Below are 26,703 nucleotides of genomic sequence, written 5' to 3'. Positions count from 1 at the left end.
TTGCAAGATTGAGCATCTCCTGCGGTTAAGAAGTCCAAGAGTTAGATACTCAGTCGAAGAAACATAGAAGTTACGATTATTACCTAGGATGAAAAGATAACGTAGGGAATCATTATACAAGTCCTATTTTTGTTGATTATTCCGGGATGTAATCATCCTAAGGGGGAGATAATTGTAACGCCTGTAGATCCGAGCTAGTCAATTTAGAGACGATAAGCATCAAAAATGACTTTTTAATAGAAGAGTGTTTAGAATAAATAATCTTAAACAAGTTGTAGTATATGTCCCAAGATTTCCGTGCATATAAAGAACGCTGAAATTCGAGTTATAACGAAGAAGTTATGATCTGTTGAAGTTTCGCAACAGAACCGGCACGACACAGCGCGATGTAAATAGTGAATTTACGATAGAGCGATATTTAGCCTTAGTGATCTTAGCGAAAGTCGTAGAATACATTAAACCGAGAGCGTGCATAAAAAGAGCGTGAAGATCTGACTTCGTATGAGGAAGTTATGATTTTTCGAAGTTTCGATTTAGCAGTATGCAGCCCAAAGTTCGAATATGAGATCGAGTGATTTCTAGTCGAAACAATCTCAACGATAATCGAAGATCTCGTCGATAGTAGTCCAGCGGTAAAAAGACAGACGAAAACGGACGTCATATGAAGGAGTTGTGAATTCCTAACGGAGTTTTCCTGTCCCGGCCTACTAAATATAATATAATAAAAATTAAATTCATAATTAGCCGACGGAGTCTAAATGAGAGTTGTAGAGCATAATCTCACCTACGTTTGGATATAAAGAACGTCGAAAACGGAGCTCGTATGCGAAAGTTATGAATTTCTGAAGTTCGGGGCGCGAACCCCGACACTGTGTCAGAGTTCACGACGTGAACACAGTGTTCACGACGTGAACTCAGTATTTATGACTTTTGGAGCCTGACAGACGCAATTTGCGATGATGCACCTGATGACTACTGAACTCACGACGTGAATTTTGAGATTCACGACGTGAATTCAGTATTTCAGCCCTATAAATAGAAACCGAAAGGCAGCCTGCCATAGTTGCTAATTCCTTCACCCTCTCACTCCCGATATCCTATCTAGCCCTCTTGAAGTACCCCCGAAGCCCCGGTATCATCCCGATACCCGAAGCGAGTCCCGAAGCACTGAAGATCCTGAGAAGAAAAGAGTTTTCGAGGCGAAGCTCTGCCCGCGAGAAGCCCGGTGTGTGAAGATATCCCGGTTTCACCGGAGAATTACTACTCGAAGAGCCGTAATGCTGTCCGAGCATCGTCTAATCAAGTGAGTGTGTAGTTACTTTCTTCTACCGCATAGATATGAAGTATTTGCTATGAAATACGTGCTATGTGTTTATACGTTGTTTGTTTACTTGAGATGGATGTTGAATGAATGTTTTATATAGGTTTTTAAATGATTTAAACTATATATGTAATTTATATATATAAATATGTTGGGTAGAACATGGGTTGATGATATAGTTGGTGTGTGAGGAAAGATGAGTTTGAGGATGAGACGAAAGATGATATAGATCATGAGATGAGGGTGACAGGTGAAAAATGAGTGAAACCTTTACCCAAACGATGGCCCCCGTCATTCATCAGAGTAGGGATGAAAACCACAGACTATTCTAGACAGTCTTGTGGAACACTAGCGAGCTTGCAACTTGTAGGTGTTGTGACTTGATGTTCACCGGTGTACTCTAAAAACCTTGGCAACTATAGATTTAGTGCCTTATAATAATACGATGGTAGCTATGGATTTAGTACAGTGTAGATGAACCTTGGTAGCTATGGATTTAGTACTGTATAGATGAACCTTGGTAGCTGTGGATTTAGTACTGTATAGACGAACCTTGGCAACTATGAATTTAGTGTTTGTTATAGGAACCTCGGGCAACAATGGACTTTGTGCCAATTCCTTAGGTCAATCCTTAGGAACGAACGAATGAAGGTTAGTTGATTCTTAGGGTAAAACCTTAAGAAATAAAGAATATAATGGGGATGGGTAATTGGGTTGATTGTTTGATGATTAAATATGATAATTATATTATTGTGGGTTGAAAAGCCTATATGCTCACCAGGCTCCCAAGCCTGACCCACTCAGTTTTCTTTGTATCACAGGTAGTGGCACAAGACCATAAGTTAGTTGACATGACGAGAGATTTTGGATTATAGATCAGTAGTTATAAATAACTGTTGTAAGGTCTATTTTATATTGTTTATGCTTTTGGTCTGTATCGGAACATGACATCCCGAGATTTTGTTATTTAATGAAGATACACTTCTTCAAGAAAAGTTTTGGTAAATTCTTATCATATTTTGTTTTGAGAACAAATTCCGCAACTCTTTTAATCAAGGGATTACTCTGATTTTATAAAACAAAGCATAAACAAATCGGTGTTTTCTGGCCGTGAAATTGAGGATGTCACAAATGACCATCAATCTTCAAAAAAGAATGGATTATTCTACCAGAATAATATACAATATAATGAAAAAAAAATATATTTAATAGTATATTCTGGTAGAATGATTTATATCTTGTATTTTTTTGTTGTTAATAAGTGTAACATTCTCATATAATAGTATATAATTTTTTTTTTCTTTTTTAAGAATGTAATGAAATTTTTTTTAACTTGTATCCAAAATTTTGTTATTCTTCAAAATGTTCATTAAATCAAAATATATATTATGTCAGAATGTGTATTCTTGTATGGTTCAATCATATTTGTTATTTTTCAATATATTGATAAACATATTCCGTCAGAATTTCCGAATTAGGAGAATTATCATCCATACAATCAGATTTTTAAGATTAGTAGAATCTATTTTCACTTAAAATATGTAATTTTTCTTTTTTAAATTTATGTTAATTGACTAAAATGCCCTTAGAATGAAATTGGATGGTATTTTTTAATTATCATTAATTTAATAATATGTATTATTCAGTTTCCAAAAATAAGTAAAATGATTGGTCCACAATGATTCATACATTTATATAATACTTAGTTTGAATAGAATAACCTAAGCCTATATATATATAGTCAAGATCAAATAAGAAGGAAAATTTTGATAGGAAGAAAATAAATTTTTTATATACATATTTTCTTACCAAAAAAAATGAAATGAATCATTAGATGATTCATAAGAAAAAAATTCTGTAAGAAACACCTTCATGATTCATTTATAGGTAAATCAAGAAAAAAAATTCACTTTTATGATAATTTTATTGAAGATCAACAAAATCATCGTAAAAATGAATCATCGAAATGTTTTTTCGGGATTTTTTTGGCGAATCATGTTATTGATTTATCTAGTGATTCATTTATTTTGTTCGCCAAAAAAATAAGCCGAAAAAAATTTCTTACATTCCTACCAAAAAAATTTTCTTACCGGATATATATATATATATATATATATATATATATATATATATATATATATATATATATATATATATAGGTTCTATGGAAAACAAAAAAAACCCTAAAAATGCATAAAAAAATACTTAAAGATCACAAAAAAAATTTTGAATTTTTTTAATAAAAAGTCGCAGGTTTTTGTTAAAATTCACTGAAAAAAAAATCAAAATTTTTTTGTAAATTTTTTTTCACCGATTTTGTATAAAAAGCTACGATTTTTTCAAAAAAAAGTTTTGTGATCTCTAAGTTTTTTTTTTATGCATTTTTATGATTTTTAGGGTTTTTTTTTTGTTTTCCAAATAACCATTCCCTATATATATATATATATATATATATATATATATATATATATGGGAAAAGGGAGTATGAGGCTCAAAGGCTGTTTGGTTCCTAACCTTGGGTGTAGAACCTAAAAATATTGCGTCGTTTTGTGTTAAACGAATTGGCCCCGCTATTTTTCTTGTGATTCAATTATTTGTTCGCTTTCAATTTCTTTTTTCACACATTCCTTATCATTTTTCTGATAAAATCCCAATTGCTTTTGTTTTGTCGATGTTTCATTCCTTCAATAGGTTATGAATATTCAATATCGACTCAATTTGATTATCCGATTTTGAATATTCGGCATCAGTTTCATCTGATTGTATTCTTCTTGCAATCACGTTGGGTTGATGTTCACTTTCATATAAGTTTTTTCGATTTTCCTGTTTGGAGATGGTGATTCACTAATTACGAAAATTGGAGCTACAACCCTGATAGATGGTATTGATATGGTTTAAAACTCATAACATGTATTCTGTGAAAAGTAACCATATGAGATCCAGTCCTATCATTTCCTATCAAAACATATTTTCAGTATTTTTTTCAAACGTGCAGTGCATTCATATAAAGACCCACACGTTAATCCAAAATATTAAAAGCATATCGAGTACACAAGCACAAACTAAATCACCAATCTTTATTAAAGAAGCATAAGAAAGTCAAGAGATGAAACTTTCAAAATTAAAAGAAAATTAACATTCCACTAGAAATCGTTGCAATAAGGCTCGTAAGCAATCATCTTTTTTTTTGGAAAGCAAGACAAGAATAAAATATCACACCTAGCAAGAAGCTAAGGAAGACATTACAAGATAGCATCCATAGGCTTATTACACCTGCTCTCCTGATCTAAGTTTAATTACCCATCTTTCCGATCTAAGGTGAATCTGAAGATAGCCCAAATCATAATTTATGTTGGCAATTCTACCAAAAACCGTTCTTTTAAGGTAGTTGGATTGAGAGATAACACTCCTCTCGTTTTCCCCATGAATTGCCTTAACCACCTCCTTCCCAATCCCATTTGGTTCTGAACCGCCACCACCACTTCACCAAGAGAGCTATATTGAAAGCTTTGAGGCTACCAATATCTAACCAACCTAGCTCCTTACAGTTAATAACTTTTTCTGGATTGTTATTTTATTGATTCCATCTCTTCCCTGGTAAAAATCTCTTGATTTGATTTTGTTGGACTATATAACCATATGATAACCATATATATAGTTATGGCCAAGTGCATTTAGATATAAATATAATGGCATCAGAGATAACCTACAAATGTAATAGAAGTAATTCTCTTGATAACCATGAATGTAGGAAAGGAATGCTCATATATAGCTCCTTATCCATGAAATAGCTTATCACTCGTAGGAATAGCATAACAAACCATATATAAGAAACAAATGTAAATGGATTCCAAATATATTAAAGCCAATGAGAATATCGATTGTTATGAAATTAAGCAAAAAGTAAAACGAAACAAAGAATTGAATAATTAGCCATGGACAATCAGATGTATGGAAAATGATTAGTCAAAATTAAATGGTATTACCGTTACATTTCTGTTATTTCTCCTAATCATAGTTAGTTTAGTAGTTTGGATAATTAGTTAACTTAATCATAGTTGTTAATTTGTTAGGTGTATGTTAGCTAGATGTGCGTATAATAAGCTGTAATATAAAAAGTTTTTGAATATGTAAGAAAGTGAACAGAATGAATACAAAGAGATTCTTTCTTCATTTCTTTCTCTGTTAATATGGTATCAGAGAATATTTTTTTTTTGCTTCCGCGTCCCTGATTTCAATCTTTATTCTTGATTGTTCCTTTTTCATGATCTTTGATTGATTCCTTCCCTTTGATTGTTTTCTGTTTGATTGATTCAATCAATCCGTTCTATTTGTGTTCTTCATTAAGATCGTTCTTTTGATTTTCTCAATCTTTTGTTTTTGTCAAAATGTCTGGAGAAAGTTCTCAAAACTCAAATGTTTCTTCAGATGATCCGTATTTTTTACATCACTCGGATAATCCCGACACTCTTCTTGTCAATCAACAGCTTACTGGAGAAAATTATGCGTCCTGGTCTCGGTCTATGACAATTGCCCTTTCAGTCAAGAACAAACTTGATTTTGTTACTGGAGATCTTCCTCAACCTCCGGCCACTGATGTAATCCGTTTCAAGGCCTGGAATCGCAACAACAATATTGTAATTTCCTGGATCCTAAATTCTATATCTAAAGAAATTTCTTCTTCAGTGATTTACCTAAAAACTGATTCTGCAATTTGGAATGAACTCAAAGAAAGGTTTCAACAGAGCAACGGACCTCGCATATTTCAACTTAAGCGTGATTTGATGAATACAGTTCAAGGACAAGATTCTGTGAGTACGTATTTTACTAGGCTCAAAGTTCTTTGGGAGGAATTATCCAATTTTGATACTCATTGTACATGTGGAGGGGCAAAAGAAATTGAACACACTATGATGTTTCTTATGGGTCTAAATGATTCATATGCCTAAATTCGAGGGCAAATACTTCTCATGGATCCTATACCTGCAGTTAATCGCATTTTTTCCTTGGTTATTCAAGAAGAAAGACAACGTGAAATTGGAAATAATCAATCTATGAACACTCCAATGGCTTGTAATGTTCAGAGTTTCAATAACAATTTGAACAATTGAAGAAATCGAGTTTCCAACAATAATTTCAACAAAGGTTCTAACAAGAACTCATCAATGTGTTCTCATTGCAAGCGTTCGGGACACACTGTTGATAAGTGTTACAAACTGCATGGATTTCCACCGGGATATCGTTTCAATCAGAACTCAAATTCAAATAGTTCATGTGTGAATGTTGTTTCTGCTGCTACAGAGGGTCAGTCTTCCTGTAATGATACAAGTTCTCCAGTTACAAATCTTACCAATGAACAATGCCAACAACTTATTGCTATACTTACTGGTTAAATGGCTTCAGTGAATTCTGTTTCACATGATCATATTACCACTTCAGGTAATCACTATGTTCTGACTCTCTCTTCTAGCCATTACAATTCCAATATATGGATACTAGATACTGGAGCAACTAGGCATATTTGCAATGATAAAAATATGTTTCATGATATGGTAGATATCTCACATACTCGTGTTCGTTTCCCAAACCAAATGGTTATTCAAGTTGAATGCATGGGAAAAGTTAACATAAATGAACATATCATTCTCACTGATGTTCTTTATGTGCCACAGTTTGAGTTAAATTTAGTATCAATTTCTCAATTGGCTAAATTCAAAACTGTTAAGGCAAAATTTTATCATGATTATGCTATTTTGAAGCAGATACACACCAAGAGAATGATTGGCAATGCTAGAGTACATGCCGAACTTTATGTGCTTGAAGATATACATATAAGAGCACAAGCACAAGTGAATGTGAATGCAGTTTCAGCTGATTGTTGGCATCAACGGTTTGGACATCCTTCAAATGAGAAGTTTCAATCTATTAGTAGTATCACTGTTTCAAATAAATATTTGAATAAAAGTGTATGTTCTATTTGTCCTTTAGCCAAACAGAAACGTTTACCTTTTCAGTCTTTCAACAATATTGCAAATGAACCTTTTGAGTTGATACACTGTGATGTATGGGGGCCTTATCATGTAAAGGATTATAAGGGATATCAATATTTTGCAACTATTGTTGATGATTGCACTAGATTTACATGGGTATACATGATGAAGCACAAATCTGATGTTCAAAGTATCATTCCACGTTTCTTTGCTATGATTGAAACACAATTTAACACCAAAATTAAGGGTTTTCGGTCTGATAATGCAAAGGAATTGGATTTTACTGAGTTTTTCAATCAAAAAGGAGTATTGCATCAATTCTCTTGTGTTCAACGTCCAGAACAAAATTCAGTGGTTGAACGAAAGCACCAACATCTATTAAATGTTGCTAGGGCATTATTTTTTCAGTCAAATATTCCCACAACATATTGGTCTGAATGTATTTTGTGTGCTACATTCCTTATCAATCATACTCCTTCACATGCTCTTGATAATTTGTCCCCTTTTCAGAAACTTTATGAGTATCCACCAGATTATTCACGATTTCGGAGTTTTGGATGTTTAGATTTTGCTTCAACACTTCTCAGTCACAGGGACAAATTTACTGCACGTGCCAGATGTTGTATTTTTATTGGTTATCCAATTGGAATGAAGGCATATAAAATGATGGATGTTGAGATAAAAGAAATATTCATATCTCGTGATGTTGTGTTTCATGAACATATTTTTCCGTTTAAACATTCCATATATAACCATCAGCCAGACCCTTTTCATTCAATGGTCATACCTTGCTCACAAGATGATACTTTTATTTCTGACCCTTTACCTGATTCATCTTTTACAATTGCTAATACAGATCCCATTCTCATTGTCAATGAAGATCATTCAGTTGGAAATCAAAGACCTCAAAGAAATAGAACCCGTCCAACTTATTTACAAGATTATCATTGTGGTCTAGTAAACAATGTGACCATTAATACTAATGCAAAACACCCTTTATCTTTTGTACTTTCTTATTCCAAACTTTCACCTAAATACCAGGCATTCACTCTTGCTATTTCAGCTGAGTCTGAACCACAATCCTATTCTGAAGCATCTAAATCTAAAGAGTGGCAATTAGCTATGCAAGAAGAATTGAAGGCTCTCGAAGCAAATAACACTTGGACGATAGTACCCTTACCTCCTGATAGAAAGGCTTTGGGTTCTAAATGGGTGTATAAAATCAAAAGACGTTCTGATGGTACTGTTGAGAGATACAAGGCACGCCTTGTTGCCAAGGGTTTTAATCAACAAGAAGGTATCGATTTTCTGGATACTTATTCCCCTGTCGCTAAACTTGTTACTGTCAAATTACTGCTAGCTTTAGCTGCTCAACGTTCTTGGCCTCTTATTCAATTGGACGTGAATAATGCTTTCTTAAATGGGTCTTTGGATGAAGAGGTTTACATGAAATTACCCCAAGGATATAGTTGTCATTCTGTCTCTTCAAATGGTAAACCATTTGTCTGCAAACTAGAGAAATCTTTATATGGCTTGAGGCAGGCATCTCGTCAATGGTATGCCACCTTTTCTTCATTTTTACTTTCTCAAGGATTCACACAATCGAAAGCTGATTACTCATTGTTTTATAAGGGAAAAGGATCGTCATATGTAGCTCTGTTAGTATACGTGGATGATATTGTGTTAACAGGTGCTTCTCTTCATGAAATTGATTCTATTAAACAATCTTTAAGCAACAAGTTTAAGCTTAAGGATTTGGGAAAGTTACAACATTTCTTGGGTCTTGAAATTGCCAGATCAACAGATGGCATTTATATTTCTCAACGACAATATGTTCTCAATCTCCTAGAAGAAACTGGCATGTTAGCTGCCAAACCAGTCCAGTATCCAATGGATCCTGCATGTAAAGCATCAAATTTCAATGGGGCACCCTTATTGGATCCTTCTCAATATAGACGTTTAATTGGACGGTTAATGTATTTAACCATAACACGACCAAGCATTACCTATGCAGTAAATAGGTTAAGTCAATTTGTTACAGATCCAAGATTACCTCATCTTCAAGCTGCTAATCATTTGCTCAAGTTCCTCAAACTCAATCCTGGTCAAGGATTGTTTTTGTCTTCCAAACCTTCTTTAAAGATTACAGCTTTTTCTGATTCCGATTGGGCAGGATGTCCGGATACTAGAAGATCTATTTCTGGTTTTTGTGTTTTTCTAGGAGACTCCATGATTTCTTGGAAATCAAAGAAACAATCCATTGTTTCTAGATCATCCACCGAAGCTGAGTACCGAGCCATTGCTGTTGCTACAACTGAGATTATTTGGCTTAATCATTTGCTGAACAATTTTGACATTCACACTCATGAGCCTACTTTGATTTTTTGTGATAATGAATCAGCAATCAAGCTTGCATCCAATCCAACCGTTCATGAACGCACGAAGCATATCGAAATCGATTGTCACTTCATTCGAGATAAAATTTTAGATAATACAATCAAGCTCATGCCCATACGCACAACACACAAATTAGCTGAAATTTTTACTAAAGCATTACCCCGACATAAGATGATTCCTATAATGGCCAAGATGGATTTGAAAAACATTTTCCAAAGTCCATCTTGAGGGGGGGGGGGGGGGGGGGGTATTACCGTTACATTTCTGTTATTTCTCCTAATCATAGTTAGTTTAGTAGTTTGGATAATCAGTTAACTTAATCATAGTTGTTAATCTGTTAGGTGTATGTTAGCTAGATGTGCGTATAATAAGCTGTAATATAAAAAGTTTTTGAATATGTAAGAAAGTCAACAGAATGAATACAAAGAGATTCTTTCTTCATTTATTTCTCTGTTAATAAATGGAACAATGGAATTTGCGCAAAAGATAAAACCAATTCGAATTCCACATAAAAATTAAGGGAAATTGAAACTGAAAAATCGAGTGAAAGCATAAAAGAAAAAAAGAAGTGCATCCTGATTTTACTACAAAACCCATAGCTTTTATAAGTTCTACATCCAAATATTAGGTACCTAACAGCCTTATAAATCACATCTTGGTGAGATGCCCATACGCCATTTCTATCACAGATGATATACTTGGGTGGTGTGGATTACATCAGGTTAAATTTTGAAGTATTGAGGAGGTGATCCATTTTGCAGCTAACCAAGGTAGAAACCGAAAAGAAAGGGATAGTATCACTGCAATTTGCTATGGGCTCCTTTGGAACTTATGGAGGGCTCGAAACGATCGATTATTCCAAACGAAGTTCATTTAACCTTCAAGGATAGTGGAAAATATCAAGTCTTTGGTATTTACATGACTTAAGTGTAGAGGCAAAGGAAATATGTGTACTTGGAAAGATTTTTGTTTTTCTCCTTTCTCTGTTTGAAAACTTTGTTATGTTCTGCTTTTACTTCTCCCCTATAGTTACTTGCTATTTGGGTGAGTGTTAATAATATTATTGACCGTTTCCAAAAAAAACCTAAGAGCCTTATATTCCCTACTCTCTCTCTCTCTCTCTCTCTCTCTCTCTCTCTCTATATATATATATATATATATATATATATATATATATATATATATATATATATATATATATATATATAATCGGGTATCAAACGGGACGGATAGTGTCATGCCAGTCCGACATGTACCCGCTTCGGGTATGAAAAAAAATCCCCACCACCGCACCAATTACTCGTCAAGACGGGGAATACCGAATACCTACCCCGTTCGGGTATGGTATTTAGGGGTATTCGTGGGCATCCCTATTTGAGATGCTCAAAATCTAAAAAGCATAACTCATTACTTAAATCGTATGGAAATTACGGAAAATGAACATGGAAATTGGAATTCGTAAATCATATTTTGGTGTCAAATCCGATCCAAAATAATAAAATATAATATCTTTTGGCTTGTTCTATACTTTTATTTATTTATCCTTATTTCACATGCCATTTTTCTTCTTAAGATCGCTACATATAATTATATCCTCAAGTCTCCTGACCTTGACGACGTCCTCTATTACTCATCTCCTCTTCTGCCTTATCTTTGCTTCCATCTTCGCCTGAAATCTCCTCCAACGATCGCCCTTTCGTTTCCGTCACCAAAAAAGTACAGAGAAGCCCCAACATATTCGTCACTGCCAATATGATCATCGCTTTCTTGATTTTAGATTTTCCCCCCTTCAAAGTGTAAGTCTGAATCCCAAACGCACTCACCATTGCGCCGGCCTTCCCGGCGGCAGCGCTCATTGCATGGCAGGTTGACCTCACCCTGGTCGGAAACAACTCCGCCGGTAAAACGAAGGTTGTGCTATTAGGTCCAAAATTCGCAAAGAAGAAGGTCAGCCCATAGAGACCGGCGAACACCCATCTGTTTTCTTTAGTCGCGAGGTAATCGTATTTTATTCCCATTATGAACATGAAAACCGACATCATGAAGAAGCCCATCAGCTGTATGTAGAACCGGCCTATTTTCTCAATGAACGCCACCGTGAACCAGTATCCCGGAAAAGTACCAAACATGGCGATTATGAACATAGCACGTGAAGTCAAGAACATTTCTTCAAGAGCGTTGACGTCATTGGCCTTCTTTGTCAAACCCATCACCGGAAAAATATCTTTTTGGCTCAAGTTTTGACTGTAAAATGCAATGTCCAACAAGAACCAAGTGCTCATTGTTCCGATCAAGTGACGTCCATGCCGCTTATAGAACTTTCTTGACCAGATAGGGTAGTCGTTATTTGCCATAAACATAGCCAATTTCTCTTGCTCCTCTTGGATTTCAATATCCAAGACCCGACCCATATCTGATGCGGCTTGCTTCGCATTTCCCACGATAATGGCGGTATACCTCCCGGTTTCCGGCATCTTCATCCGCCAGTAGTATGTCAAAAGAGCCGGCAGAGCTCCGAGCATGAGGACAATTCTCCATGCGAAATCGGCTTTCCTCTGTGTGGAAAGCACGTGATCCTCATGGAATGGAGGTGCAGGGTTGGCTGTTAAGAAAAGATGAGACACGATCATGGAAACTAGACCGGCGAAAATAATTCCTACTCCTTGCATTGCAAACACGGCGGCGATAAACGACCCTCGGGTGTTCTTGTTTGCATACTCCGACATGATGGTGGCGGAGAGAGGGTAATCCCCACCAATCCCAAATCCAAGCCAGAACCGGAAGAAACAAAGGGTACCAATCACAGCCTTCGGACTGTAGCCAAAAGATAAACCGGAGCAGAGGGCACAAATCACCATAAGAATCAAGGTGATGCCGTACACCCTTTTCCGGCCGAGCTTATCACCAAGCCACCCAAATACCAGTTGTCCAGCTAGGGTTCCGATAAGGGCTACTCCGGTGACGGCGTTGTTGATGTTTGTTGGGAGTTTTCCGGGGTCTGTGGAGTTACCATCGGAGAAGTAAAGACGACCCAAGAGCTTGGAGACGGTGGAGATACAAAAGAGATCGTAGGCATCGGTGAAGAAACCCATTCCGGCGATGACAATGGCTTTGACATGGTACCATTGAGTGCGAGCTGTATCGAGTGCTTCTAGTACTGATAGGTTATTGGAAGCCATTTTCTTTTTATGTGTTGGAGATTCAAAAAAAGTTTTAACTTATTTCGAGTTGTTTGAGGTTTCGGCTTTATATATACATGAACAAAGAAAAATACTCCTGTGTTAGTTGATAGAGAACGATTATAACTATAGGCTGATTCGAATTATTAAGAATATCCATGTCTAATGTCTCGTAAATTTCAAAGGATAAGTTGGATTATTGGTGACAAAATTCATTAATCCTATTAAGTTGGGTTTAATCTATCGTCGAATTATCATGTTTAATTTGGTGCAAAATAAGAATATTCAAGGGTACTTTTCTTGTTTTGTTGGATATGGAGATATGGAGTTTGAAGTGAGAATATACGCCACAATTACTTTGACTTAGGGGTGTTTGGGATTTACTTATTTAATATAACTTTATTATTATTATTATTATTATTATTATTATTAGTTGATTATTAGTGGTGTTAAAACATAGTTTTACCAAAAGTGTTCCGGTTAGTTTATCCGGTATATATATATATATATATATATATATATATATATATATATATATATATATATATATATATATATATATATATATATATATAAAGTTGATAAGTTAATTTTTAGTGTTTGATAAATGGTGCTTATGTATGATTATGAAATAAATTATCAAATTTTTTTTAATAAGTCAATAAGTAAGAAATAATTTTTTTTTTAGAAACGGCAAAAGTTTTATTAAAATCTCAGCTTAAAAAGGAACTAAGCAGGGCAAACAACGAATAAGTAATGAGTAATTTTCTCACGACCTAAAAATAACGCGTCCAAAATCAGACGCCTCCTCCACCTTCATCGAACAGCTCCCTCCATGTCGCTGCCATCTCCCTTCTGATCTCCTCCTTCCTTCAGCCGAATCTTCTTCTTCTACTGCAGGTTAGCTCCCTCTCTATCTCTACCCTCTAATTTCTGCATCAATTGAATTTGATTTTTCTCCCAAGCCTCTGTTTCTATCTTTATCTGTCTCCTTCTCAATATATAGTAATTTCTCTTATCGATTTCAAATCTAACCCTCTTTTTAACATTACTCCTATAGAAATTCTTCATCAGCAATGAAGTAATCTAAGGTGGTTCTTGTATATAAACCCTTTTCGGGTTCATCTCCGGAGTAGATATCGAATCAAACCTATGTGTAATTCGCTGTAAAGTTGTGAGATTTTCGAGATTTTTGGTGAAGTTTTCGTCGGCGGAGTCAGGCAGTGGGTGCAAATGGGTGGATGAAATTGGATCTTTTAGAGATGGTAATTTAAGGTTGTGAGGGAAAGAGGATGAATAAATTAGTGGGTTTTGAGATGGATGTTTGAAGAGCTGAAGAGTGGGAAGATGAGTAGAGGGTTTTTGTGGTTTTCGTGGTTTGATAGTTTTAGTTGACCATGAAGATTGAAGGTCACCTCTGGGGCTTGGGGAGAAGATAGCTGACGAAGTCATGGTTACCTTCGTTGATATTGGTTGCTTCTGGTTTGAGAGGTGGAATGGGTGGATAAGGAGTGGAAATCAGGTTGAAGAAGACGATGAGTAAACCCTGCCTAAAACCTTGTGTTTCTTGCCCTTCTTATTTTTGTGTATTGCTCTATCTATGTAAAGCTTCAATGTGTATTGCTCTATCTGTGTAAAGCTTCAAAAGTTGGATTTATAAATCTATCTGATTTTGTTATAAATCTATCTGATATTGTTTATTATAAATGTATATGAATTTGTGTATTGCTCTATCTGTGTAAAGCTTCAATATGTTATAAATCACAAAAACTTATGATAAAGCAATTGTGAGATATTTCAAGACTTATAATCTATTTGATGTTGTTGTTTATGATAAAGCTTCAATGTTCAAATAAAGATGATAAAGCTTCTATGTTCAAATAAAGAAATTTTAACGTACAATAATCATTGATCCATCATTATATATAGCAGAAGGGTAAAATGGTCATTTTTCATCACTCAGCACATTCAGTTAAATGTACAATCAAACAACAGGATTTCTTACTCAGTCAGGATTTCTTACCCAGATAGACCTTTCCCATTCAGTACTTTCTCAGTCAACAACTATCAAACATGGCCTTAATTAAAAAAAATTAATATAATGGTCTAAATATTTAACAAACTTTGGATTTATAAAAAAAAAATTATTAAAATTAATTTTTTTAATCTTTTAAACTTAAATAAATAATATAAAATAAACTAATAAACTTTAATTTGAGAATTTTGAAATATAAAGGTAACTTCGTTAATTAAATTGATATTTATTTATTATTATATTTATTTTAATTATTACATTAGAATATTATTTGAAATTTATTAAAACAGAAAAAACTCATAAAACGACACGTGAAAAAAGAAATTCACTCAAAATAACCACAAAATAACATTTGTCAAATTGAATAAAAGTGTGACATATGAAAAAAAAACTTTTATTTTTTAGAATAGATTTTTTTGACATTTTTCTTAGCTCTGGCCTTTTGAAAATAATTAAAACTCGAATTACCCGTCCAACCTGTTTTTATTCATATAAATTGAATCATATTAATCGGGTTTCAGGTATATTTTTTTGTGTATTCGGATAACCCGTGAGGTCAAGTATATATTATGCGTATATGGTTTTAGCCTTTTAGGCATATTCAAATCCCCATTTATTTTAAAAACTAGCTTATGACCTGCGTTAAACGCGGAGAATATTATATACACATAACATTGATAGATGGTATTGTTTTAGGTGAAATTTTAATAAAAAAATGTTAGTTAGATTCATTTTGAGTTTTTGAACCAAACTTATTAAATAAAAATATTTAATATTTATATTAGAGCAATTTGGTGTTTTAATACAGTAATTTTTAACATAAATGATCCACGTGATATTTGTTTTATCACAACATGATGCGACTCATTGATTAAAACATGTTGTGTAGTAGCTTTATGAATTTACTTTGTTCGGTATACAAACACCCATGGAGGCTCATATGACACTTTTCATATTGGTCATGTAAAACCAAAAGCAATAATAAGTTGTTATATGTACCCGCAACTTTAAATTCTGTAAAGAAATTTGATAAACATTACAATTAAAGTGCATTGCCATAACCATAAACGTCAAACTCAGACATTGTAATTTGGTAAATTTCTAAAATATTTTTTCCTTATAAGAATTAAAATATGATTTTTGAGGCTACGCCTAATCAGATATACATATCTTCCGATCAAAGAAATTATTACAAAAAAGCCTTGTTATGAAAAAAATATAATATTAGTTTCATAATTTGCCAAAGGTTAACACTAATAAATAATAATTGACTTTCACAAATCTTGCATTTTGGTCCTGCATCTAACTAACAAATGAATTTCAGTTTAGAAGATTGATTCAAGAAGTGCATCCATGACTTCTTATAGCTGAATTTGGAGGAATGCTAAGACCTATTAAGATATGTGAGAATGGTCTATGAGACTACGGTTGGTTTCTGGAGGGCAATACAAATTCAAAATGTTAGCATGTACCTTTCCTCTAATAGATTGATTAATTTTTTAAGATATCTCAACAAGAATATAGTAATAACAGGTAATAAGAACAGAATAAATGCATGAAATTAGAAAAGAAAAAGGAGACAACGTAAAAAAAGAACCTGTAAAAAAGAAATGGAGAAGAAGACCATTGAAGAAGAGCATTATAAGTCGTACGACTCAATCCAAAATCGCAAGAATAAAAAATTCAGTGTGTGTGTGTATATATATATATATATATATATATATATATATATATATATATATATATATATTATTTTTGAATAGGGAAATCATTATCTTCCCAAAAATTGGGAACCTAAGACATCAACTTAGAGATTTTCGGTTATTCATCTGGAAAAAAAAAGATATTAGTTATATTGATTCAAAATTTCAAATTAACTAACTTGCTTATTTAGTGAGTTTTAAAATTCAAACTGTTATCTCAAATTGATTCATTTTACGTTGGATATACTGGAAAGTAAATTATGAATAATATTGACTTTAATTTTGACTCACAAATATTTTGATGATTTAATGGGATTAGATCAGATTTTGTAGGTTAATAGCCGAATTACTGATATGCTTATTTAATGATTTTTTCAAAAAAAAAAAAATAAATAAAAAAAAAATAAACGGGTTTGAGTTTTGAAGCCAAAAGCTATAAATAAGGGAGTTAAATTATAAACAATATTAATTATAAAATCTGATATCTCGTATATAAATAGAAGGATATGCTTCAATTAATAACATAATTGCTAAATTTAAAGATTCTATAATTTAATGTAATTGTGTTTGATTTTTATTTGGGGAAGATGATGTCAACAATTTGATCTAAGGGTGGAAAACATATGATTGAAATACAATCAAGGGTCCTGATTGCTTCATTGGTGAATTAAGGTTCTCTTGTAATAATATTTAGATATGAATGAAACTAATATGCTTAAAGTAGATTGATTAATTTTGTTCATAACCTCTAAACAAGAATACAATAATAACATGTAATAAGAAGAGAGAGTAAATGCAAGAAATTAGAGAATGAGAAGGATAACAAAGTAAAGAAAGAACCTAGGAAAAAAGAATTGAACAAGAAAATTGCTAAAGAAGAACACTGTAAATTGTAGGACTCAATCCAAAATCATAAGAATAACAACTTCAATGTAACCGTATATATAGGGTGTTTTTGAATAATCAAATCATTATCTTCTAAAAAATGGGATCCTAAGATATCATTTTGGAGATTTCCGGCTATTAATCTAGAAAAAGAGAGAAATCAGTTATATTGATTCAAATTTACCAATTAATTGACTTGCTAATTTTATGAGTTTTAAAATTCAAATCATTATCTAAAATCGATTCATTTTATGTGGGATATTCTGTGAGATAAATTATGAATGATAGTGACTTTAACTTTGACTCTCAAATATTTTGCAGATTTAATTGGATTAGATTAGATTTTATAGGTTAATAACCAAATTAATGATATGCTTATTTAAAGAGTTATTTAAAAAAAATGGATTTAAATTTTGAAGTCAAAAGCTATAAATAAGAGAGTTAAATTAGAAACAATATTAATTATAAAAATTGATATCTTCTATATAAATAAAATGATATGTTTCAATTGATAACATAATTGTTGAATTTAAAGATTATATAATTTAATGTAATTGTGTTTGAATTCTATTTGGGAAAGATAATGTCATCAATTTGATCTAATGATAGAAAAATATGATTAAAATACAGTTAAGGGCCCTTATTATTTGATTGATAAATTAAAAGTTTTCGTTTTAATAATATTTAGAAATAAATGCCCATTAAAAATATACCCGACGAAATTGAAGAATCCAGTCCAGCAGCTGAGTCTTTGACCCGAGAAAGGTAACGACATCTTTCCCTTTTCTCTACTGCTGTTTACCCTCTTTCTCTTTTCTCCTTTGGGCTTTTAAGTCATAAACCCTTGCTTATTCATAATATTTATGAACAAGAATTGCGTAGAATATGATCAAAACTAAAACGTTACGCAACAGTTTAAACGAAGTATTGTAAACCCAAAGACAAAAGTATGCGTCTTTGCCTGTTTTATTTATTTCTTAAGTTTTTATTTTACATGCCAAAACGCCAACCAATTATTTAGACAAATATTTCTTTGTAGGGATATACGACACTAAACAACATTAAAATTACGACGTTTGGAGTAATCCCATCAAATTTCTTGGACTTCTCGATCTCCTCTATTACTCATCTGTGCCTCCGCCTTGTCTTTGCTTCCATCTTCGCCGGAGATCTCCTCCAAAGACCGCCCTTTAGTCTCCGTAACCAAAAACGTAAAGAAAAACCCCAGCATATTCGTCACTGCCAATATGATCATCGCTTTCTTAATCTTATGTCTATCTCCCTGCAACGTGTATGTCTGAATCCCAAAAGCACCCACCATTGCTCCGGCCTTCCCGGCGGCAGCACTCATTGCATGACAGGTTGATCTCACCCTGGTCGGAAACAGTTCCGCCGGTAAAACGAAAGTCGTGCTGTTAGGCCCAAAATTCGCAAAGAAGAAAGTCAACCCATAGAGACCAGCGAACAACCATCTGTTTTCATGAGTAGCGAGGGCGTCGTACTTGATTCCGATTATGAACATGAAGATGGACATCATGAAGAATCCCATAAGCTGAATGTTAAACCTGCCGAGTTTCTCGATGAATGCCACCGTGAACCAGTAGCCCGGAAACGTACCAAACATGGCGATCACGAACATGGCACGTGAAGTCTCGAACATTTCTTCCAGAGCGTTGACTTGCTTGGCTTTCTTGGTTAAACCCATCACCGGAAAAATGTCTTTTTGGGTTAAGTTTTGACTGTAGAATGCAATGTCTAACAAGAACCAAGTCGTCATTGTTCCGATCAAGTGACGTCCATGCCGATTAATGAACTTTCTAGAATTCAAAGGGTAGTCGTTGTTTGCTTTAAACATAGCCAACTTTTCTTGCTCCGCTTGGATCTCAATATCCAAGACCCGACCCATATCGGCTGCTGCTTGCTTCGCGTTTCCTTCAATCACGGCTGTGTACCTTCCGGTTTCCGGCATCTGGATACGCCAGTAGTATGTCAAAAGCGCCGGGAGAGCTCCGATCATGAGGACAATCCTCCATGCGTAGTCGGCGTTCTTCTGTGTGGAAAGCACAGGGTTGTCTTCGTACGCTGGTGCCCAGTTGGCTTTTAAGAAAACATGAGAAACGATCATGGAAACTAAACCGGCGAAGATAATTCCTACTCCTTGCATGGCAAAGACTGCGGCAATAAATGACCCGCGAGTTCTTTTGTTTGCATACTCCGACATGATGGTGGCGGATAAAGGATAGTCACCACCGATCCCAAATCCGAGCCAGAATCGGAAGAAACATAAGGTCCCAATCACTGCTTTTGGGCTGAAACCGAAAGACAAACCGGAGCAGATGGCACATATCACCATGAGAATCAAGGTTATACCATAAACCTTCTTCCGGCCAAGCTTGTCACCAAGCCAACCAAACACGAGTTGTCCAGATAGGGTTCCGACGAGGGCTACTCCAATCACGGCGTTGTTGATGTGGGTAGGGAGTTTTCCAGGGTTTCCGTCGGTGGTATGCTCCGGGTAGTAAAGACGGCCTAAGAGCTTGGAGACGGTGGAGATACAAAAGAGGTCGTATGCATCTGTAAAGAAACCCATTCCGGCGATGACAATGGCTTTGGCGTGGTACCATTGGGTACGAGCTGTGTCTAGTGCTTCAAGTACAGATAGGTTATTGGAAGCCATTAATCTTTAATGTCTTCAAGATCCAAAGTAAAAGCTTCTTCTCCTTATTCTCCTTATTTTGGGTTTGGATGGGTTTCTTCGTGATTAAATAGACAAGAAAGGACAAATATATTTTGTTGAGGTCGTTCGCAACTAGGGTGTTTCATTGGACTTGGGAAGAATATCCACGAATAAAATCGTAAAGTTCTAGGATATGTTATACGTTATAATTAGTAATTTATTATGTTATGCATTTTTTGAAAGTCTGGAAGGCTACGAGTTGCTAGTCTTGTTGGCATATTGTCTCACGAAAGCCTGTTAAGCTAATATATAGTTTATTAATAATTAGGGGAAACATTTTTGCCATTCTTCGTTATTTAAGTGTTAATTTTTTTGAAGAAACATGGATTTTGACATTAGATCATTTTTGCTAAGAGTTTTTTCACAATTTTTTTTTTTATTGATGTTGATCGCAACTTTAAGTCTGTTAACAATCCAAAATATTTAGCATACAATTGCTTTTTCACGATAGGGTGTTTTTTCAAATAACTTACTCATTAATTATGAACCAGTATACCATTTTATTATTTTTCAATTGATTTACTGAACAGTGGTTTTAAATTAATAAACCTACCATAACATTGAAAAAGTTTTCACCAATTTATAAGCTTTAATTAGTGAAAAAAGAGAAACCTCCGCAATATGTAGTAAGATTTTTCATAGTTATTTTTTTAAAATTTATTTACTTAAAAAAAACTATAATTAAGTGTAAATGCTCTTAAGGTTTTCTTTTTAATTATTTTATTAACAGCAAAACAAAATACTCTAAAGGTTGTTAAAATAATGTTGTCCAACCGAAACGAAATGGGTTAATTTTATAAAATGACAATCAATAAAACGTAATGTACTCTTTAAGTCTTACTTTTTTTATTGTATTAATAGGTCCTAAGCTATCAATTGCGCGACGCTATAGCATTTTGCGGTGATCAGGAACCGCTATTTTTAGTTTAACGTTTTTGTTTCGCGGTACCGCTATTTGCGTCTATTCACCGCTATTTACCGTTATTTCAATAACCGCTATAGCGGTGCTACGGGCGCTATTCCATTTTCGTTCACATTTTGGGCCATTTGGTTACTTTTTCAATGAAAAACAGGTTTTAATGATCTCACTACACTTTCATTTTTAAAAGCCCGAACAACCACTACTAAAAAACAGCCTTTTACGATGCTCATTGCACGTCGTAAAACGCTCAGACGACGCGCAAATGCGCGTCAAGAAAGGCCTTGTCATAAAGAGAGACAACGCGCATTTACGACACACGGTTATGACACGCAATGCGTATCAAGGAAGGTCCTGTCCTAAAGAAAGACGACACACATTTGCATGTCGTAACCCTACGATGCGCGTGTTTATGACACACAATGCGTATCAAGGAAGCCCCTATCAAGAAAGGTCATGTCATAAATGAAGATGACACACATGTTTGCGTATCATAATTTTAAATGTTCTAAAAAAATATATTTATATATTTATTAATTTTTAAATTAAATTTGCATTTAATGTCTCATAATAGAAATAAAATATCATATACAAAAAATACAATCCATTGCATAACATTTAATGTCATACAAATTTATTTCTTACAATATCTAAATTTGCATCTAATCTACTTTGTACATCAAATTCCAACTAAGTAAAGTTGCATCTTGCCTTTCAAAACTCTTTAAGACTAATGCTCCAAGCAGCTGATTATATGGATAAACAATTGTACATTGGCCCATCTCACTCAAGAATGACTTAGCCAAATTCAACTCCAAGTCTTTACTACATCTTGCTGATAATGCTGCAAGATTTGAATCAAGTGGCTTCATATTCCTTCTTTCCATCAACTTTATCTGATGCACAAAATACACATAAACAAAAAAACATTATAAATGAAAGGGTAATTTGGGAAAATGTGAGGGGTATCCTCTGCAAAACAAAACAAAAAATATCATTTGCAAGATTTGTTATTTAGTATCCTCTGCAAAACAAAACAAAAAATATATATCAAAAAATGAAATTTTTATAGTTTTATATTATAATTATGCCTAGAGTATTGCATACCTGAAGAACCATTTTTGCGTATAATAATTTTAAATGTTCTAGCCTGAAATATTGACAGATAATATCAATAAAGTGATGAAGGTAAAAGAAATATGTTTTCACTTGAAGAAAGTAAAAGACAGTTGATGTGATGTTATTAATATCTTATATATTAATTAGTTTTCTTATGACAGATTAGCACAACAAGTTTGGAATAAATTGAAAACAGGGAGCAAACCATAAATCTTACAAAGTATCCAGTATAGATACAAACTTGATAAGATTGACAGATGTTTCTTATGAAGTATCCATAATACGAGTGTTTCTTTTCACTTAATGTAAAAAGAATGAATTAATAGAAGAAAAAGTAAAGAATGATAAATAACAAATAAATAATAAATAATAATACCTCTCAAACATGATGTTACATCTCCATTAGCCATGTAGGGGTAAACAAGTAATCTTTCGGTTGGTGTCATACAAAAGACCCTTAATCGAAGGAGATTTCTGTGTACAACTATACTAATCATCTCAGCTTCTATTTGAAACTGGAGCTCGCCACTTGGCGTCCTCTATTCTTTCAATCTTTTTACAGCAACGAGGGACCCGTCTGCTAATCGCCCTTTTAAGACTTTTCCAAATCTGCCCCTACCCAATATGTTTTTATTGCTGAAACTATTTGTTGCCACTTGTAATTCTGTTAAAGATTTTTTTTTAAGTTCTCCTAAATGAACTTCTGGATCCTCTTCAGTTGTACACACATGTTTTCAAGTCAATTAATTAAATATGTTTTTTAACTATTTGAAGAAAAAAACTTTTTTTTAATGACTAACCAAGCGAATCAAAGAAAAACTCTTGAGGCTTTAGACATTGCCACCATGCAAATGCAATAGCAGGGGCGACAAACAGCAGTGCCGCCCTAGCCGCCACCTCTCCGGCTATAGCTCCAGTGACCGGGCCACAAAGATCTAGGTTTTTAGAAAAACTAAGAGTTTGACATTAATCTTGTATCAGTTATATTCTTGAAGAAAAAAATGAAATAAGAATAAGATTATTTTATTAGCAAACATGATTTGTGTAAACAGTGAAAAAAATCCATTGTTTGGAGCTGATCCTAATACACGATTATTTGATGAATCCCTAAAACTAAGAGTTTGACATTAATCTTGTACCAGTTCGGTTTAGGTCAACTAAGTGAACACTGGTTCAAGGCTAAACCGATTCGATTCTAAACCGGTTCGTCAATAAAAATATGTGAATTTTGCAAACCGGTTCGGAAGTAAACTTGTTCTTCAAACCGGTTCAAAAAAACTAGCAGATTGGGCTTTTGACTATTGTTTTTGGTTAGCTTGGGTTTTCTATGTTGTGGATTTGTTTTTTTGTTTTGTTTTGGTGAATTAGTTCAAAATGAATGAATTCACATTTAAAAAAAAAGAAAAAGAAACAGTAGGTGTTGTGCACTTGTGTGTATATGTGAATTGAATTGAGAAGGTTGAAATAAGACATGGTCAGAGATGTGTTGGTTGTAGTGTAGTTGTGTGGTATTCAAGAAACTCTACCAAGCTAGTGATATAAGCTAAAAAGTTGAAACTAGAAAATGCATGGTTCTACTATAATAATGAAAGAAAACAAGTTACAACAAATGAAAAGTTACTGCAACACGCCAACACCTCCTACTCTAGCTATGTTATCTATTTAAATAATAAACCATACCCACATTTCCAAACTTACTCCTAAAGTAAAGCAAGATACGGGATAAAACCAAGAATCCACCTCTCCTCTGAACAAGTAAACAAGAAATAAATGTGTTTGTGTATGAAGATATGTTCTTTATGTGGGTTGCTGCAAAGAAGAGTTTGCGATGCTAAGAGTTGTGAGTTTACACTACCCAAACCGGTTTCACATCGGTTCTTTGAGCAGGTTCACCCTAAACTGGTTTCACTATCTATATATACGAACTCGGCGGAACTGGTGGTTCGGTTCTTGAACTGGATCAGTTCATACTGGACCGGTTCACTATGAACTGGTTTTCCGGTTCATGGGGCAGTTCGGTTCCTGAACCGGTTTTTTATGCACGACTAATTGGTTATGATCCTATTTCACATTGCAAGGAACTTATTGTATAGGAAAAACAATATATAATATACATATCTAGATTTATAAACATGGTAAATTAGATTTGTTTGACACAAAGAATGCATATTACCTTATATAATCACATTTTCTTCAGGTTGAACTCATATCTTATCATCATGATCTTAAAGCTTCAATTTCATATCTTAACACAAGATTCACGTTTTCTTCTCTTTGAGTTTACCCTTATCTCTTTCCTTTCCCTTTTCACTTTCTATCTTTTTTTTCTCCAACTCATATTCTTTGTCCCTTTGTTGCTTTTCCTTCTCTTTTTCTCTATGTTCTTCTTGTTCAATTCTCTTTTCTCTTTTCTCTGTGTTGTCTTTCATGTTCTTTTCCTTTTTCTCTAGAAGATTCAGGTTCATATTCTTTCTCTCTTTCATTCACATGTTATTTTCTCCTTTTCTATAGCATGTCCATGCTTATGTTCTTTGAATTTTTCTCTCATTTTAGTTTTATTAAGACTTTCTTTCTTCTCCTTAATCAGTTTTTGTACTTCATAAATATCCTTTGTGATAAGATCCATACGTTATATACAAGAAAAATCTTCATTGATGTCTGAATCATTCTATAGACTCCAGTAGACAGTTAAATAAATAAAAAGGATTACTCACAATAAAAGGAATAAATATTGTAAGTGTATGCTTACCATGTCAGGTTAGATTCCAGCGCAAGATACTAAATTTCTTTATGCACAAACGTAACAAGAGCACCAGGTGGAACTAAATTCCATCTATTATTCTTTAATTTAGCCCAGCCTCATAAGTTAATATGAAGGCAATATGTGTGAAACCTGAAATAACCTTAGGACGTTAATACAGATGATTCAAAAGGTATATTTATTATAAAATAGAAATAAAAGGGATAAAAAAATGTAACCTTTGTAGGCTTCATTCTAACATATATGCTAAACTCACCAAAATCCTGATTGATTTCTACAAGGTCTAAAAAATGAAGAGAAAATAACTACACAAGGTGTACCTCAGGAACACTGATCATTAAGAGTCATCGTTGATGAATGAAACCCTAAACGAGGGCTTTTTGGCTTCTACAGTTCATAACGAGGTTTTATGAGATTTTTTTGGTGGATTCATCTGAGTCGATCTGTTCTTGAACCCTAACTTCTTGAAATTCGTTTGCGAAGTCTGTAGTATTAGTTTTGGCATGAAATCGATTGTTAATGATCTAATGATGTTACAAATCATGGTAAAAGGTGGAGAAGAAACATTGGACAGAAACAAAATATACCTTAATCGGTTCTAGCTAGAATGTTGAAGAATCTCAACAAATAATAACCAACATGTTCCTAGGAAGTAAGATGTCGAACCCTAGAATGCTGAAGAACATGTTAAATGCTAGAATGGTCATGAATGGTTGAAGAAATACGATGTAGGAGGTAAGATTTCAAGATATGGATTACGCTTGTCGAACCCTAGAAGGAATCACCGACTCTTAGCAACTCTTCTGGAAGTGAAAGCTATGGCAGCCGCACCTCACACACAATGTGTGTGTGTGTGTCTTTTTCCACTTTTTTACGTTCTATGTGTCTTTGTTCCTAACTCGAAAAGAAATAGAGAGAAATCACCAACTCTTCTGCAATTGAAATTTGTGTCTCGTTTTGTCCTTCGATCGTGACAGAGAAAGAGAGAGAAATTAAGCTAGCTAGGGTTGCAGGATGATCGAAAAGAAAAAAGCCCTAGCTAATGTCCTGCGATTTTGTGGAATATAGTATATAATCGATGCACATTTAAAAAGTTATAAAGCGACATCGAGCTACACGACGCCCATTTTATTTAAGGTGCCCTCTGTGCTTTTTTATTAGACACTAATTTTAGGGCACTCAAAAATGGGTGTCCTAAATCCTTTAAATTTTAGGAGAGATGACATTATTTTTACGTCACACACTTTTGCGTATCGTAAATCCGTGCGTGTCATAAAATATGTGTCATTAAAGGCCTATTTTGTAGTAGTGAACTAACATAATTAATAACATTCAAAGAAACTACGTATACCGATAACTCTTTTTCTCATCTCTTTTTGTACTAACGACGACTTGAGCTGCTATGATCAGCCTCCATTAATGCTTTTTTGTAAATCGACGCACACCTATGAGGCTACGACTTGCGATTTAACTCGTTAAATCAACCACGACCTACTAATATGATATTGAACCCGTGCAATGCGATTAAGCTCTATTTGACTCTTTGACACTACCTAGTTTCCATATTACTATCATAGAATACTGTGTTATGTTTTTATATGACTTCTTAGGTTTGATGATATTGATTCTATATAGACTTATAATATTAATACCCAAA

General features: G+C 33.9%; 2 protein-coding genes, 2 long non-coding RNA genes and 1 pseudogene across 4 annotated transcripts; 1 reads left to right on the top strand and 4 right to left on the bottom strand.

The window, feature by feature from the left end:
* Positions 1 to 11,228: 11,228 nt before the first annotated feature.
* On the bottom strand, positions 11,229 to 13,249 carry LOC122194425 (low affinity inorganic phosphate transporter 4-like). Its single transcript, XM_042897301.2, has one exon. The coding sequence runs from the start codon at positions 12,885 to 12,887 to the stop codon at positions 11,304 to 11,306; it is 1,584 nt and encodes a 527-aa protein (XP_042753235.1). The 5' UTR covers positions 12,888 to 13,249; the 3' UTR covers positions 11,229 to 11,303.
* A 390-nt stretch (positions 13,250 to 13,639) lies between these two features.
* Positions 13,640 to 14,569, top strand: LOC111876431 (uncharacterized). The gene is made up of 2 exons (XR_002845017.2): positions 13,640 to 13,787; positions 13,948 to 14,569. It is a non-coding gene; the product is annotated as an uncharacterized LOC111876431 (long non-coding RNA).
* A 1,487-nt stretch (positions 14,570 to 16,056) lies between these two features.
* LOC111876415 (uncharacterized) lies at positions 16,057 to 18,326 on the bottom strand. The gene is made up of 2 exons (XR_002845013.2): positions 18,224 to 18,326; positions 16,057 to 16,357 (listed from the first exon to the last, which is right to left on the bottom strand). It is a non-coding gene; the product is annotated as an uncharacterized LOC111876415 (long non-coding RNA).
* A 109-nt stretch (positions 18,327 to 18,435) lies between these two features.
* LOC111876406 (low affinity inorganic phosphate transporter 4) lies at positions 18,436 to 20,187 on the bottom strand. The gene has a single exon (XM_023872928.3). The coding sequence runs from the start codon at positions 20,185 to 20,187 to the stop codon at positions 18,601 to 18,603; it is 1,587 nt and encodes a 528-aa protein (XP_023728696.1). The 3' UTR covers positions 18,436 to 18,600.
* A 1,837-nt stretch (positions 20,188 to 22,024) lies between these two features.
* LOC111876873 (somatic embryogenesis receptor kinase 2-like) lies at positions 22,025 to 24,750 on the bottom strand (annotated as a pseudogene).
* Positions 24,751 to 26,703: the final 1,953 nt, after the last annotated feature.

This window comes from Lactuca sativa, chromosome 8 (genome assembly GCF_002870075.4).
Source record: "Lactuca sativa cultivar Salinas chromosome 8, Lsat_Salinas_v11, whole genome shotgun sequence".
Classification (NCBI taxonomy): Eukaryota; Viridiplantae; Streptophyta; class Magnoliopsida; order Asterales; family Asteraceae; genus Lactuca; species Lactuca sativa.
The sequence above is the reverse complement of the archived record's forward strand: the minus strand, read 5'-3'. Positions and strand labels throughout refer to the sequence as shown.